This window comes from Pelodiscus sinensis, chromosome 5 (assembly GCF_049634645.1).
Source record: "Pelodiscus sinensis isolate JC-2024 chromosome 5, ASM4963464v1, whole genome shotgun sequence".
Lineage (NCBI taxonomy): Eukaryota > Metazoa > Chordata > Testudines > Trionychidae > Pelodiscus > Pelodiscus sinensis.
The window spans coordinates 116725840-116739152 of NC_134715.1; the positions used below are offsets into that span (position 1 = coordinate 116725840).

The 13313-nt window shown below is 37.5% G+C and overlaps 1 protein-coding gene across 4 annotated transcripts in view; it reads right to left on the reverse strand.

Moving 5' to 3' along the window:
- Nucleotides 1-13313, reverse strand: part of GRK4 (G protein-coupled receptor kinase 4) — a 100112-nt gene that overhangs the window by 32497 nt on the left and 54302 nt on the right. For all 4 annotated transcript variants that reach the window (XM_075930838.1, XM_006128265.4, XM_075930839.1 and 1 more), the window contains 3 exons: nucleotides 9596-9786; nucleotides 5088-5125; nucleotides 1099-1188 (listed from right to left, as the gene is read on the reverse strand). In XM_075930838.1, coding sequence (XP_075786953.1) covers nucleotides 1099-1188; nucleotides 5088-5125; nucleotides 9596-9786 — 319 coding nt within the window. The remainder of the gene's footprint in view (nucleotides 1-1098; nucleotides 1189-5087; nucleotides 5126-9595; nucleotides 9787-13313) is intronic.

The following is a 13313-nucleotide window of genomic DNA, read 5'->3' on the forward strand; positions in this document are numbered from 1 at the left end:
CTGCTGACACCATTACTAGGCCTAACCAAGTGAGTTATAAGATCAAGAATACATATTCCTGCGCCTCCAGAAATATAATCTATGCTATCATGTGCCGAAAGTGTCCGTCTGCTATGTACATTGGACAAATGTCTCAGACACTTCGCCAAAGAATCAATGCCCACAAAACAGACATTAGACAGGATCACAAAGAAAAAACAGTTGCTTGCCATTTCAACCAGAAAGGACACTGTCTCAATGACCTACTCACCTGCATCCTACTTCAGAGGACATTCAAATCTGCACTTGAAAGAGAATCCTTTGAACTGGCATTCATGCTAAAATTTGACACTCTCCGCGGGGGCATGAGCAAAGACTCCAGCTATCTTACCCATTACAAAGATAGCTTCCCTAATTATCACCTCTAATACTATTAACTCTCAGACATCTACCCTTCCCCACCTCTAATATCATTAACTCACAGGCATTCACCTTCCTTTCCCTGCCCCCCTGCATCCCCCTTCTGTTCTGAAATGTGATTTGTCCTTTTCATATGTGTTCACTTTTTTTTAAAATTGTATCCTTTGGTATATATGGCTGTGACTATTTTCTTCCACTATTTGATCTGAGGAAGTGGGTCTGGCCCACGAAAGCTCATCATCTAATAAACCATCTTGTTAGTCTTTAAAGTGCTACATAGCCCTGTATTTTGTTTTAGCTACACCAGACTAACACGGCTACATTTTTATCATAGTTCAACTTGTCCAAGTGGCAAAATAGACTGGAATGCCCAATGGGATTTTCTATTAATGAACAGCAAAACTGGTTAGTATGTTAGGAGTTTACACTTGTTACTGGATTGGCAATATCTAATTATGTAATATACAACCAGTCTGGAAACCTGCTCTACTTTTTGAGACTTTGTCCTGAGGCTGGCAATATCGGTCATGAGTCACTGCAGACAATGTGCACACCTATTCACATGTTGTATCTTTTCTTCATATTATAACATCCCCAAACCAAAATCAAAATGACTTTGTATTCTGGAGTCACATATACTTATATAAGTGTAATTAAACTCACTAGTATGATTTAGAAAGTTATAGGCATTTTACATACCCATGTATCCAACTGTTCCAACCCGCCCTCTGACTGTTTCTCCTTCTGGGATTTGCACAGCTAGTCCAAGATCTGAAATCCTGATGTGTCCTGTTTACATTCAAATTAATTACACAAATTCAACAGCAATAAATTATCAGCCTTTTCAAAATAAGTACCCATTATCCTTCAGCCCCATTTCCTAGTCCCACCACCTCTGAAAAATCACTTAACCCTTAGATACTAGATCAACGGAAGAGCTTCTCTCAAGAGCAGAGGTAATCTATGTCTCTGAGAGGGGGTATTTAGGTTGACTGAAGAAGTCTATATGGAAGGTTAAGTTAGTTAGTATGCCTACATCTCTCAAGGGTTAAGTTAGTTAAGGATTGTTCACACCCTTGAAAGACAGTTATCTGGAAGTAAATTCCACACTCCTGAGAGAGAGAGCCTTATAATCTTTAATCAATTTAATCAAAAACACCCTTGTGTGGTCTTAGCCTTCCCATTTTATGAATGGAAAAAAATTAGATGCAGAACTGATATACTCAAGTTCACACAAGAAGTCTGTGGCTGAGTGCAGAACAGAACACTTCACATGGAAGTGTGACTGTAGGCTGAATAGGATTTATGAGTTACCATTTTCAACTCCTTTGTTTATTCAGCAGCCACAAGAACAGCAATAGAATACCATAATTAAGTCTTTTATTATTCTGTATTAAGCTTCTTGACTTCTTAGCAGAACACTGGACTTTTGCTCTCTCTCATTCTTTACATAAGAAATGTTATACAGAATTACCTGTTTTCCTCTTGAAGATATTATAATGAGCAGAATAGAGTGAAAACCAGAATTTCCATCACATAGGGAATTCTGATATTTCAACACTTGTTTCATACTAAATCAGAACAAAATGTATCGAAATTTTTCACAGAACAAGTTTCAAATAAAAAAAATGTTTGGAAGTGTAAAATAAAATAAGTACTTTCAAGTCAGTTAAACACTAAACTTTATCAGTCAATTGTTCTGCAATGCTTCAAGGAGTTGTAATTCAGATATGTTGTGCCCTTATTTCTCTCAAAGACCAGGCTCCCTGATCAGATAAATAAGTGTAGTGCATCACTGGAGATGTTATTTTCCATTATGCACTTTGTTGCTTGGTGAGAAGAGATATCTCTTTTTGTCCAAAACAAAACAAAAAAAACCACACCCTTTTCAGAACATCCATTCTTCCTCGTAAAATGAGGTTTACAGGGATGACAAAAAAAGCGCATCTGTAGTATGGACATAACGTAAAAGGGGCTCTGATATATAATATTACGATAATATAATTAAAAACCATAATTGCAGGAGATTCCAAATGCAAGGAAATGTAAAGTTATGTAGGATAGAAGTGGATTTCAAAGTTGTATCCTTTGATCATGTTACAGAAAAGAAATCCAGCTCTGCACATGCATTTGTATACATACATACATAAACCTGACAGTGTTTCACTGAAGTATATGAGAGATAAAATTTTAAATAATTGGTTATTTCAAAAGTTCCCATCTTTCTGGTCATTCATTATTAACGCCTAAAAACAGAAATATAAGATCTAGACATGATGTCTTTCAGATATAATATTTTTAAGTGTTACTTGCCACAGTAGTGGCAAGACTTTTCAAACAGAGGCAATTATGTTAAAAGGCTCCTTTTAATGAGGCATTTCTCTGTTTTCAATGTAGAGAAGTATTTTTTTAACTCATTAGTGGTATATAACTTCTGAAAGTCTGGAAGGTTGACTGCAAGTACACAGGTCAAGAAATAACTAGGCTTTTGGCTATTTCAGGAATTATTTCATATATATTAGGTTTCTATCCACTAACATCTGGTAAAGCCATTAAATGCAGGATCTGATCTCTTAAAGTTACTTTCTAATTAGTTCTCTACACACTATGGAATTAAGGATGTCTTCTCTCTACCAGAGAAATTATTCTATAGATCAGTGACAGAAGGTCACATATGTCCAATTAGGTGCTCACTTTTTATAAAAGCTTTTACTAGAAAGTTAATAACCAACTTGCTGTCTACCAAAGCATGAGTTATTAGCAGGCAACTCCTCCACATGTACCACTTTGAAAACCTACTTAGCATACCTCAGGGTGTGATTTAGGAATTTAATGAAATCATTTGGCCTCAAAACTACAGTATTAACAGCTGCAAGCACAAACTCAGCAATTACCACTTCCTGAAGGGAAAAAAGTCACAAGATTCTTCTAATTTCAACATAAAAAAAAGGAACAGAGAATAGCAGCTTGTATGAATTCTTGTTTGCAGGAAAAATTTACTTCTGCTTCATGCAGTCTGTTTTTTTTTATTATTTATTTCCATCCAACACGTTTTAATTCAAATGTTAAAATAAATAAGCAAAAAGATATACACATGTTCAAATTGCTTCTGCTTGTTTTTTTTATTGCCAAGAACTGTAACTGATAAGTTTTTACTGATGTATTCACTAAAACAAAATACTGTTTGTTTGTTTTTTAATCTATAAGCAAGAAGACATTGGAAGGTAAAATTGTTTTCCAGCCTATCCAATGAGGACATTAATTAGGACTAGATCTAATGAGGCTAAAAGCTGTTCCTTTACACTGCACGCTGAATATTTATAGTATAGCTGCCAAGCGATTACAAAATTATTGTAATTAATCACACTGTTAAACAATTACAGAATACCATTTATTAAATATTTGAGGATTTCTACATTTTAAAATATACTGATTTCAATTACAACATAGAATGTAAAGTGTACAATATTGCATACCAGTACTGAAAATATTCACAAGCCAGATACACTAAAGATTCATATGTCCTTTTATGCTTCAACCTCCATTCCAGAGGACATGCTTCCATGTTGCTAATGGGATCTGCTTGATAACAATCCAAAGCACTGTGGACCAACGCATCTTCATTTTCGTCATGAGTCAGATGCAAACAGCAGAAGGTTGGGTTTTGGATGTATTTGTTTGTTTTTGTTGGTGATTCAGGTTCTCTAGTTTCTGCATCCAAGCACTGCTTTTTAAGATTTATGAAAGCGTGTTCAACATTTTATCCCTCAGATTTTGGAAAGCACTTCAGAATTTGAAACCTTGGGTCAAGTGCTATAGCTGTGTTTAGAAATCTCACACAGATACCTTTTTTGCATTTTCTCAAATCTGCCATGAAAATATTCTTAAAATGAACAGCATGTGCTGGGGCATCTTCATCCCAGACTACTATAACATGAAATATATGGCAGAAAGCATTTGACATACAATTCTCCCTTAGGAATTGAGTTATACATTTAATTATTGGATTTTTTCACATGAATTATCAGCATCTAAGCATGTCCTCTGGAATGGTGGCTGAAGCATAAAGGATATGCAAATGTTCAGAACATCTAACACATAAATACCCCTCAGCCCCTGCTATAGAAGTGCTATGAGAATGCCGTTTCTTATTTTCAGGTGACATTGTAAAGAAATGGGCAGTATTATCTCCTCCAAACATAAACAAACTTGTTTGTCTTAGCACATCCCTGAACAGAAAATAGGACTGAGTGAACTTACTTGTAGGCTCCAAATTTTTAAATTGTTTTGTTTGGGGGGGTAGGGGCAGTTATGTAATGATCTACTTTTGTAAATTGTACTTTCACAATAAAGAGATCACATTACACTACTTGTATAAGGTAACAGAAAAATACTATTTCTTTTATCATTTTATAGTTCATATATTTGTAATAAAAATAATATAAAGTGGTAAATATATACTTTGTATCCTGTACTGTAAATTGAAAATGTAGAAAAACATCCAAAATATTTAATAAATTTCAATAGGTATTCTATTGTTTAGCAGAACAATTAAAACCGTGATTAGTCATGATTATTTTAATCACAATTAATATTTTGAGTTAATCATGTGAGTTAACTGCAATTAATTGACCGCTCTAATGTATACATTTTTATTGTACATGCCAATGAAGTTTTTCTTTACTTACCATGGTCATCAAGAAGAATATTTTCAGGTTTCAAGTCTCTACAAAACAAATGAAACAAAGAACCAGTTGTCTAAAAGGGAAAAATTATAGCTACTATCAATTGTAGTTTATTGCAAAAACTACAAAATTGCTTTCCTGAGAAAATTGGAACTTAGGTGTGAAGAGACTATAAAAATATCAAGTTTTGCAACTTTAAATTTCTAATTTAAACATGGTGAACTATAGAGTAAGAAGTTTTACAGTAGAGATTGTCAGAAACTGTTCCTCTTTCCTCTCTGCAGAAGACTTTGATTAATCCAAAATAAAATTTCAAGACCCCTCCCCCATACATCATGGATGGCAGGGGTAAGGGGCTGACGGGGAAAATCCCAGGAGGGGCCTGGTACCCACAACATTGCACTCACTGGCAATGGTAGGGAAAGTGGAACGAGGTGGCTCCAGCTCGCTCTCCTCTCCAAGCTGCATTGCTCAGGGGAGGGGCAGGACCAGCCTTGCAATCATTAATGAGAATTGGATAGATTTATAATTTAACATGATATCCCTTTTTATGTTTTCAAATTATTTCATTTTTCATAGCATAAAGACAACATACAAACTGAAACAGAAAACTTAACCTAGCTATAATTATCATTAAAAGATAATAACCTTATTAACAGACCACAGTAATTATAATAAATAGGGACAATTCTGAATAAAAGAACTAGATGTATTGAACAATTTAGATCAAATTAAAACTGGTAACACATCAAGATTCATATGTGTAAGTTAAGCCATTTCTCAGCAATTCACCTTTATTTTATTGCTGATGACATGCATTTGTTAAGTTTTACTGAGTATTTAACCAGTGAAACAAGCTAGAGGAAGACTATTGAGGGATCAACAAAACAATGTAGTAAGTGCAAAATGTTTGCAAATGAAGATTAAAAACAAACACGCAGCAAAAGGTTAAAACTACGCAGTTTAAAATAGTGGTTTTCAAATTGTGGTCCACGGACACCAATGGTTCTGCAGATTATATGTCTAATCGATCCATGAAAGGCAACTATGAAAATAAAGTTAAAATCCCAGAAAAGGCATTCTATTTTTCTAATCAATCCAAAGTATACAATTACCCCCACCTACTGGTTAAAACCCCAAAGTGTTGTTGTTATAGAAGCCCACACCCTTTTCTTTTGCCGAGTCAAATGCCATGCGTACATTATAGTTACATTTGGTTCAGTCAGTTTCAGGCCTAACACTAGTGTAGTCAGGGTTCATACACCATCAGTTGAATTTCCAAAGAGGTCCTCAATTTGGACTTTTTTAGGGGTCTGCAAAGTCCCCAAAGTTACAGAGTCTCTGGTTTTGCTGCCACCATTCAGATGCAAAAACACTTTGAGAATCAAAGAAGGAGCACGTTGGAATTTCTTCCTGTGAGACACCCTCAAGATCTTTTAACTCTTCAGTTACTCTTAGTAGTTTGGATATGCAGTCTTGAATATGTGCACACACAATCTCTCCGCTTTCTAGGATATAGGAATCAGATCATGTTCTTAAAAGAGAGTGATTTTTATTTAAAACCCCACATTTAGTAAAATATTATTTGCTTCCGAGGTGTTCCAGAGCAAACAAAAAATGAATTAAAAATAGAGAGAAGTGCTTCCCTGGAGGACAGCTTGGAAAGCTACAGTATAAGAGGGTAGTAAAGTGTGCTCAGCACAGAGAAGTCCAACAAACACAAAAATAAAGAAAATAACCTGATCACATCTGACTAAACATTCCCTGTTCTACTCATATATCTGTAGTTGCAACACTTAGGCCTTCCCTAGACATGGACATCACTGGATTCCCCATGCCTGGCTCTTTACAGGTCCTTAAAGGAGCTCTTTCCTGGCCAATAAAGGAAACAGGAAAGGCTGCTGTTTCCAATTCAAAAAACATACTCTGTTTTCACTGGCTCTCCTGGCCAATTGCCAATTCACTGCCTGCTTCTCTAAGACTTACTAATACTCATTGCCTATGGCAAGGCAATTAGGTCTAAAGAGTTAAATTTTTTTCTTAGTAATTGTTAGTTACCTGAATGGCTGAACACATCCAGAAAACGGTGCTAACTCCTTCTCCCTTCATTCACCATAGATGTTTTCTAGTTTTATTCCTTAAGGATCACTGAATATCAGACCTTATTTCCAAATGCCTACTTTGTTGACCATTTACATATTAAATAGAAGCAGATTTACAAAATTTTTACAAAAGTATTAGGACTGAACAGAAGACTTTTTCCTGAGTGTGCACAAATTGTTCATGCTCCAATATACTAATGTGTATATATCTCTGCTTACTGATTCCCTTGCACATGGAGATGTGCAGAAGGCAATGACGATAGTTTTGATTTTTGTCTGAGATTTAATTCTCCTGGGTTATTTGCAGTGACATTCTGCTGGAATGAGATTATTGCTGAACTTCAAACAGCTTTATGAGACTAATATATCTAAGAAGTTATTTCACCAATTTCTATCTCATAATGTATTATATTGCATAAGGAGAGGCTCAAACCTGAGCCAAAACATACAAATTCTAGAATTTAACACAAAACAGGAATCTAACAAATAGGTACAACTCAATTTCTTTCAGGTTAGGTTTTTTTCAGTTTAGGTTAATAATATTAAACAAACTAGGTTCAAACCCTAATCAAATCTCCACAGCTTTTCATTTAACTTCATTTTCCTTTGATTTAAAGGATCCAGCCACAGCTCTGATGAAGGGGCAGCACTACAGAAAAGAGTCTAGCTCATCACAGTTTCTAGCTCACTTTCTAGGCTCATCTCAAAAGCCACCACAATTTAGCACAATTAGCAGTGCCCGATCTATGACTCTAAGATGTATTCACAGAGTTGGGTGGAAAACAATATAAGAATGGCCATACTGAGTGAGATTAGTGGTTCCATCTTACTTAGTATCCTTTATTCTGATAGTGGCCAGTGACAAAAGTTTCACAGAGAGCAAACAGAACAGGGCAGTTTATAGAATGATCAATCCCCTGTTCTGGCACTCCAAGATTTAGGGACACCCAGAACTGCACCCCTGACTGTCTTTGGCCAGTAGCCATTGATGGACCTATTCTTTTTGGACCCCATAATGTTTTAGGGCTTCACAATAATATTTTTGGCAATGAGTTCTACAGGTAGCCTGTACATTGTATGAAGTAGTACTTTCATTTTGTTTGTTTTAAACCTGTTGGGTATTCAGTTCATCAGATTACTCCTGGTTCTTGTATTATGTTTTCCACTTTGTTCATATTCATGATTTTATAGACTTCTATCATATCCCACTCTCAGTAAACTCTTTTTTAAACTGAAGCTCCAAAACACTTTGGAGAGTAATATTCGGTCTTAGTGACTTATTACCATTTAATCTTTGTTCAGCAACTAGTGCCAGCTATTGCAAATGTCAATCATATCTATAAATACTCCTTTCACTCAAACTATTTTAAAAAGGAAAAGAAATCAAATGCTGTTCATGAAGAATTGGCATATTGCTTCTTAACTAAGTAAGAAACACACATGTACAGATATAGACAGTAGACCAGGACAATAATAATTTTTAGTATTGTTATTATAAACTGCTAACCCAGTATGTAAGAAACATCAATAGCTATATACTATTACAAAAAGTTGAAGTACTTCTAAAATTAAAAGTGGTATTAGGGGAAGAAAGATTATTTTGAAATGAAGCCACAAGTTTGCCGTTGACTTCTTGTAATACCTTGGACAAGTTATTTGACCATTGCATGTCTCATTTCTTCCCCATGCTCAACATTTTAGCTATGGAGAAGAGTGCTGAGCCCCTTTTTTATAATTTTATACAAATACACACAAGTCCAGATTATGCTAGCTGCTTTACAGAACAAATTAAGAGGTAAGATGCCTGACCCAAAGTGTTTACAATTCAGTTTAGCCTCACTCACTGCGGATCTAACATATACTAGATGTTAATGACAGACACAGACAATACAAAATTAAGTCATGTGGTTATTTGGTTACGGTATGTGCACATCTTAATGGTTCAGTAAATTTAATAAAAAATGTCCTGTGGAAGATAGAGTCTGGGCTAGGAAAGCAACCATGGATTAGGAGAGATATTTTAGATGGGTCCCATGGCAAGGGGAATTCTCCACCATTAAATTTGTACCTGCAGATATCTCCACTTTCTACATCTGAATATTGCTGTCTGTAACACTCATTTCCAGTGAGAATACTTCTGTTATTGTGTAGTAAACAACTATGGATTGATTTTCATTTTAAATATATACTGACTTTTTGGATAAGAATATTTATAAACAGAAGAGGGTATGAGAGGCAACATTTCCAATTCAGAGAAGTCAGGAAAAAAAAGCTACACGGTCATTAACACATATAAATAGGTATACAAAATAACCTAACTACTTTGAAACAAAAAAAGTCAATTTAATCTTATAAAAGCATGCAGAGTTGACAAGTTTCAAGGAATACACGATTATAGTTAAAACTTACCTGTAAACAATTCTCTCTCTGTGTAAGTCCTCCAAGCCGCAGCAAAGCTCTGCAGCATAGAAAACAGCCCTTTCTTCATCAAAGCCAGAATTTCCCATGTTGTAAATGTGAAACTTCAAATCCCCTCCATTCATAATGGTTAATACTAAACATAGGGCATCTTTAGTCTCATAGGTGTAGGATAAACTAACCTAAAGACAAAAAATACTTGCTGATTTATGCATAACCCTGAATGTCATCCCTTTTTTCTAATTCAATCAGTAGATAGCTGATTAGAAAAGAACTAAGTAGGCAATAGTTAATACTGCTAATATTATGTTGCAGATAAGCAGACATTTTTTACTTTTCCAGGGAGTATGGGAAAAGCCAACAAATCATCACCATTGTTAATTTTGTGGCAAAAGATTTGAAACTGACCATTAGGACCAAAACTACAGTGTGATTAAAACTTGTAGAGTAGAATGGCTTATACTCCATGCAACACCATCCCGACACTGGATCACTTATTACCAGTGCCATTCAATTGTCAATTCCAATTATGTGAAGATAATAACTTGCACAGAGTACCTTTCAATGAACACTTAGAAATGAATAATCACTGTAAAAAAGTGAGACAGAGAAGAAGAGACACTGTAAATTACTCAAGGTCAGAGAGGGTCAATGACAGAACAAGGTATATTACTAAGAATGCCCAAGTTCAAGTCCCTTACTCTAGCCACTTGACTAGTCTTTTTTTTTTTCTTTTAATAGTGGCACCCTCTAATAGTGAAATGAAGAACTGCATTAAACCAAGCATATCTCCTCTCATTGGTTGGCTATAGGCACAGTATCCAGAACAAGGCATCAGCAGGGCAAGCAGAGAGTTGAAAAAGCCATAGAGGGCAAAGGAGACAAACTAAATAAAAATACCAAGTAGAAAAAAGCTACATCAGAACAGCCACAGGAATCTGCATAGCATTCTGCATACAAAATACATCTCAAAATGCTTGATTAAATTCAGAGCCAACAGAAACACCGAACACTAATTGTCCAACAAGTGAAACACTCAGTCATGATGTGAATCCCAAACACCTGAAGTATGTCTATACTGCAATTAACAGCCTGTGCCATCTGACTCAGAGTCATGGGGCTTACTTTGTGAGGCTGGAGCCCAGGCTCTAGGAAAGGAGTAGGCAAGATGTGTCCCATCGGTCAAATGCAGCCCACCAAGCCTTTAAATCCAACCTGCAGCCCACCCCTCCAGGACCCTCAGGCATGGAGTAGCCTCACACCATGAAGCGACTGGCTCTCAGCAAATTCACGTGGGAAAGTAGAGGCTTCACACACTGCCTTCACCTCCAACACAATCTCTCAGCTCCCGTTGGCTGAGAGACTGTGCTGGGGGCAGAAGCAGCATGTGAAACCTTCCCCCCCCTCCCCCCCCCCCCACACACACACAGCACAGAGAGAGCCACATGAAACAGCCAGCAGGACTTGAGCCTGGAGCTGTGGCAGGCAGGACGCCTGCCTGAGGGTTCTGCTGAGCTGCTGGCCAGCAACCACCTAAGTAAATGCCTGCCAGCCAAATCCTACATCTGACACCACATCTCATTTCATATCCCAACTCCTTACCCCAAGTTATCACCCCTTTCTGCCCCAGCTCACCATTCAAACCCTCTGCACCCCCTCTCTCCCAGGTCACAACTCCCTCCCAGACCCTGCAACTCTTCCCACACTCCTCCCCCACACCAGATTCCTCTTCTGCACCCATATCACCACCTGGACCCTGCACTCCAATCCCCTGCCTCAGATCACAACCCCTTTCTTTTCTCAAACTCCCTCTGACTCCCCTCCCTCTTCTGCACCTCAATCCTCTACCCTTAGCTCCCTTCTACACCTGGCCTCTGTCCCAGACCCTCTCCATTTAAAAGTGCAGCCCTTGACCACTTACCAACATTTTAGAGTGGCCTCCTAATAAAAAATTATTGCCCAATCTTGCTCTGAGACCCTGCAAGCTGAAAGAGTCCCAGAGCCTGAGCGCCATCATGAACCCAGAAGTCTGCTATAATGAAACAGCCCTTTAGCCCAAGCTCTGGAAGCCGGAGTCAACTAGCCCAGGCCAAATGCAGGTATCTAACTGCAGTGTGGACAGAGCCACAGATAAAAAAGGATTATGTGCTTTCAGAGATTTTTCAAGAGATTAAAAAAAAGAAAGTTGATGAGATAAAGAAATACAGGAATGCTGTTCCAGACCACACAACTGAAGAAGGAAGCCTAGTACCTGTGGCAAGATTGTGCGAGAAGAAATAAGACTGGAGAGATAGCCTGTGGCTATTTCAAGACTACAATTCCTGCTCAGGCCAATACTCAAGTTAATTAACTGGCAATTATGCTCCACAAACATTTGTTTCAGTAAACAGAACATTGTGGCTTACCCTAGAACGTACATGGTCAGAGTTCAACAAATCAAGCAATCTACTCTCCCGTGGTGAGTAGATTTTAGCCCGCCCGGGCAGTGCAATCTGCGCGTGCGCTTCTGCGCGGCTGGCAACCAGGACTCACCACCACTTGGTGAGCCCTGCACGTGGTCTTCATTGGTATTTATAAAAGTTTTAAGCAATTAACTGGCAGTTGATTAACTTGCATTATTAGAGTAAAATCTCTAGTCTAGATATATTCTGTGTGAGGAAAAAGTCTGTGGAAATAATTAAAACATGCAAAAGGCAGTTTTGAACAGGTTTCTAGTCAATGTATCTGTACAGTGGCACTTTCCCTACAAAAACTGTCTCTCATTCATATTCCTAATCCTGCCCATGTGCTGTAGGATGTGTTGATTTAGGGATTTAAAATCCCATTTAGTCAGTTATCTGGTTAAACAGAGTTCAACTGGTTAACCACTTAAATGGGAGTGTGTGGGCTGTATCTGGCCCCCTGACATGGGCAGGGAGTTCTCTGGCCAGACTGTAGTATTCCTCACCCGTGGTGGGCCCCATCAGGTTGGAGCAGCCCCCTGCTCACTGTAACCTAAGTATAACCTGGTAAGAGTGACGCTTACCAATTAACCATTCATATCCCTAGTTGATATCAGTGCATGCTTGGGAAGCCCAGCAATTCCTTATTTCCTCAAGGTGGCAGCAAGATGGAATATTTTCTCTCACATGCAGCAAATAAACTCTGAGATGTTGTCCTACACAAAGGCGAATGGCTAACAGAGGTACAGATGGACAGGCTGATAAATCTATGCAACTGAAAAACTAAGAGAGAACCAAGTTGCAGCCACATACACACAGGGCTGGAATGCGATTAAGTAGAGTTGACACGTGATAAGTCCACATGATTACAAGCAGTGTATTAAATAGGGACAAAGTCAAATGCAGAGTCAGTCATGTTAAATTAAGCTGCTCTATTTCCACAAGACAAATGCAACTCCTAAGTGATATAGTCTGAACTGCCTTCTAATTTCACTCTTCCCAGGAGAAGGAGATTCTATAGTACACATTTTCTCAGAGACAGAATGGTGGCCCCCTTATCAATGTTTAAGTAGATTCTATATTGATAAATTCTCTCATGCATGAGTTAGTCTTTAAAGTTAACGGGCCTTCATTTCAAAGGACTTGAACATGTTAGCTTTTATAGCTAGCTATGTGCTCATTACCATGAACAGATGGGATTAGCATTGGCCATAGAACAGGAAGAGAGTCAATATGATTAAAAGATTAAAGCCAAAGGGACCATTATG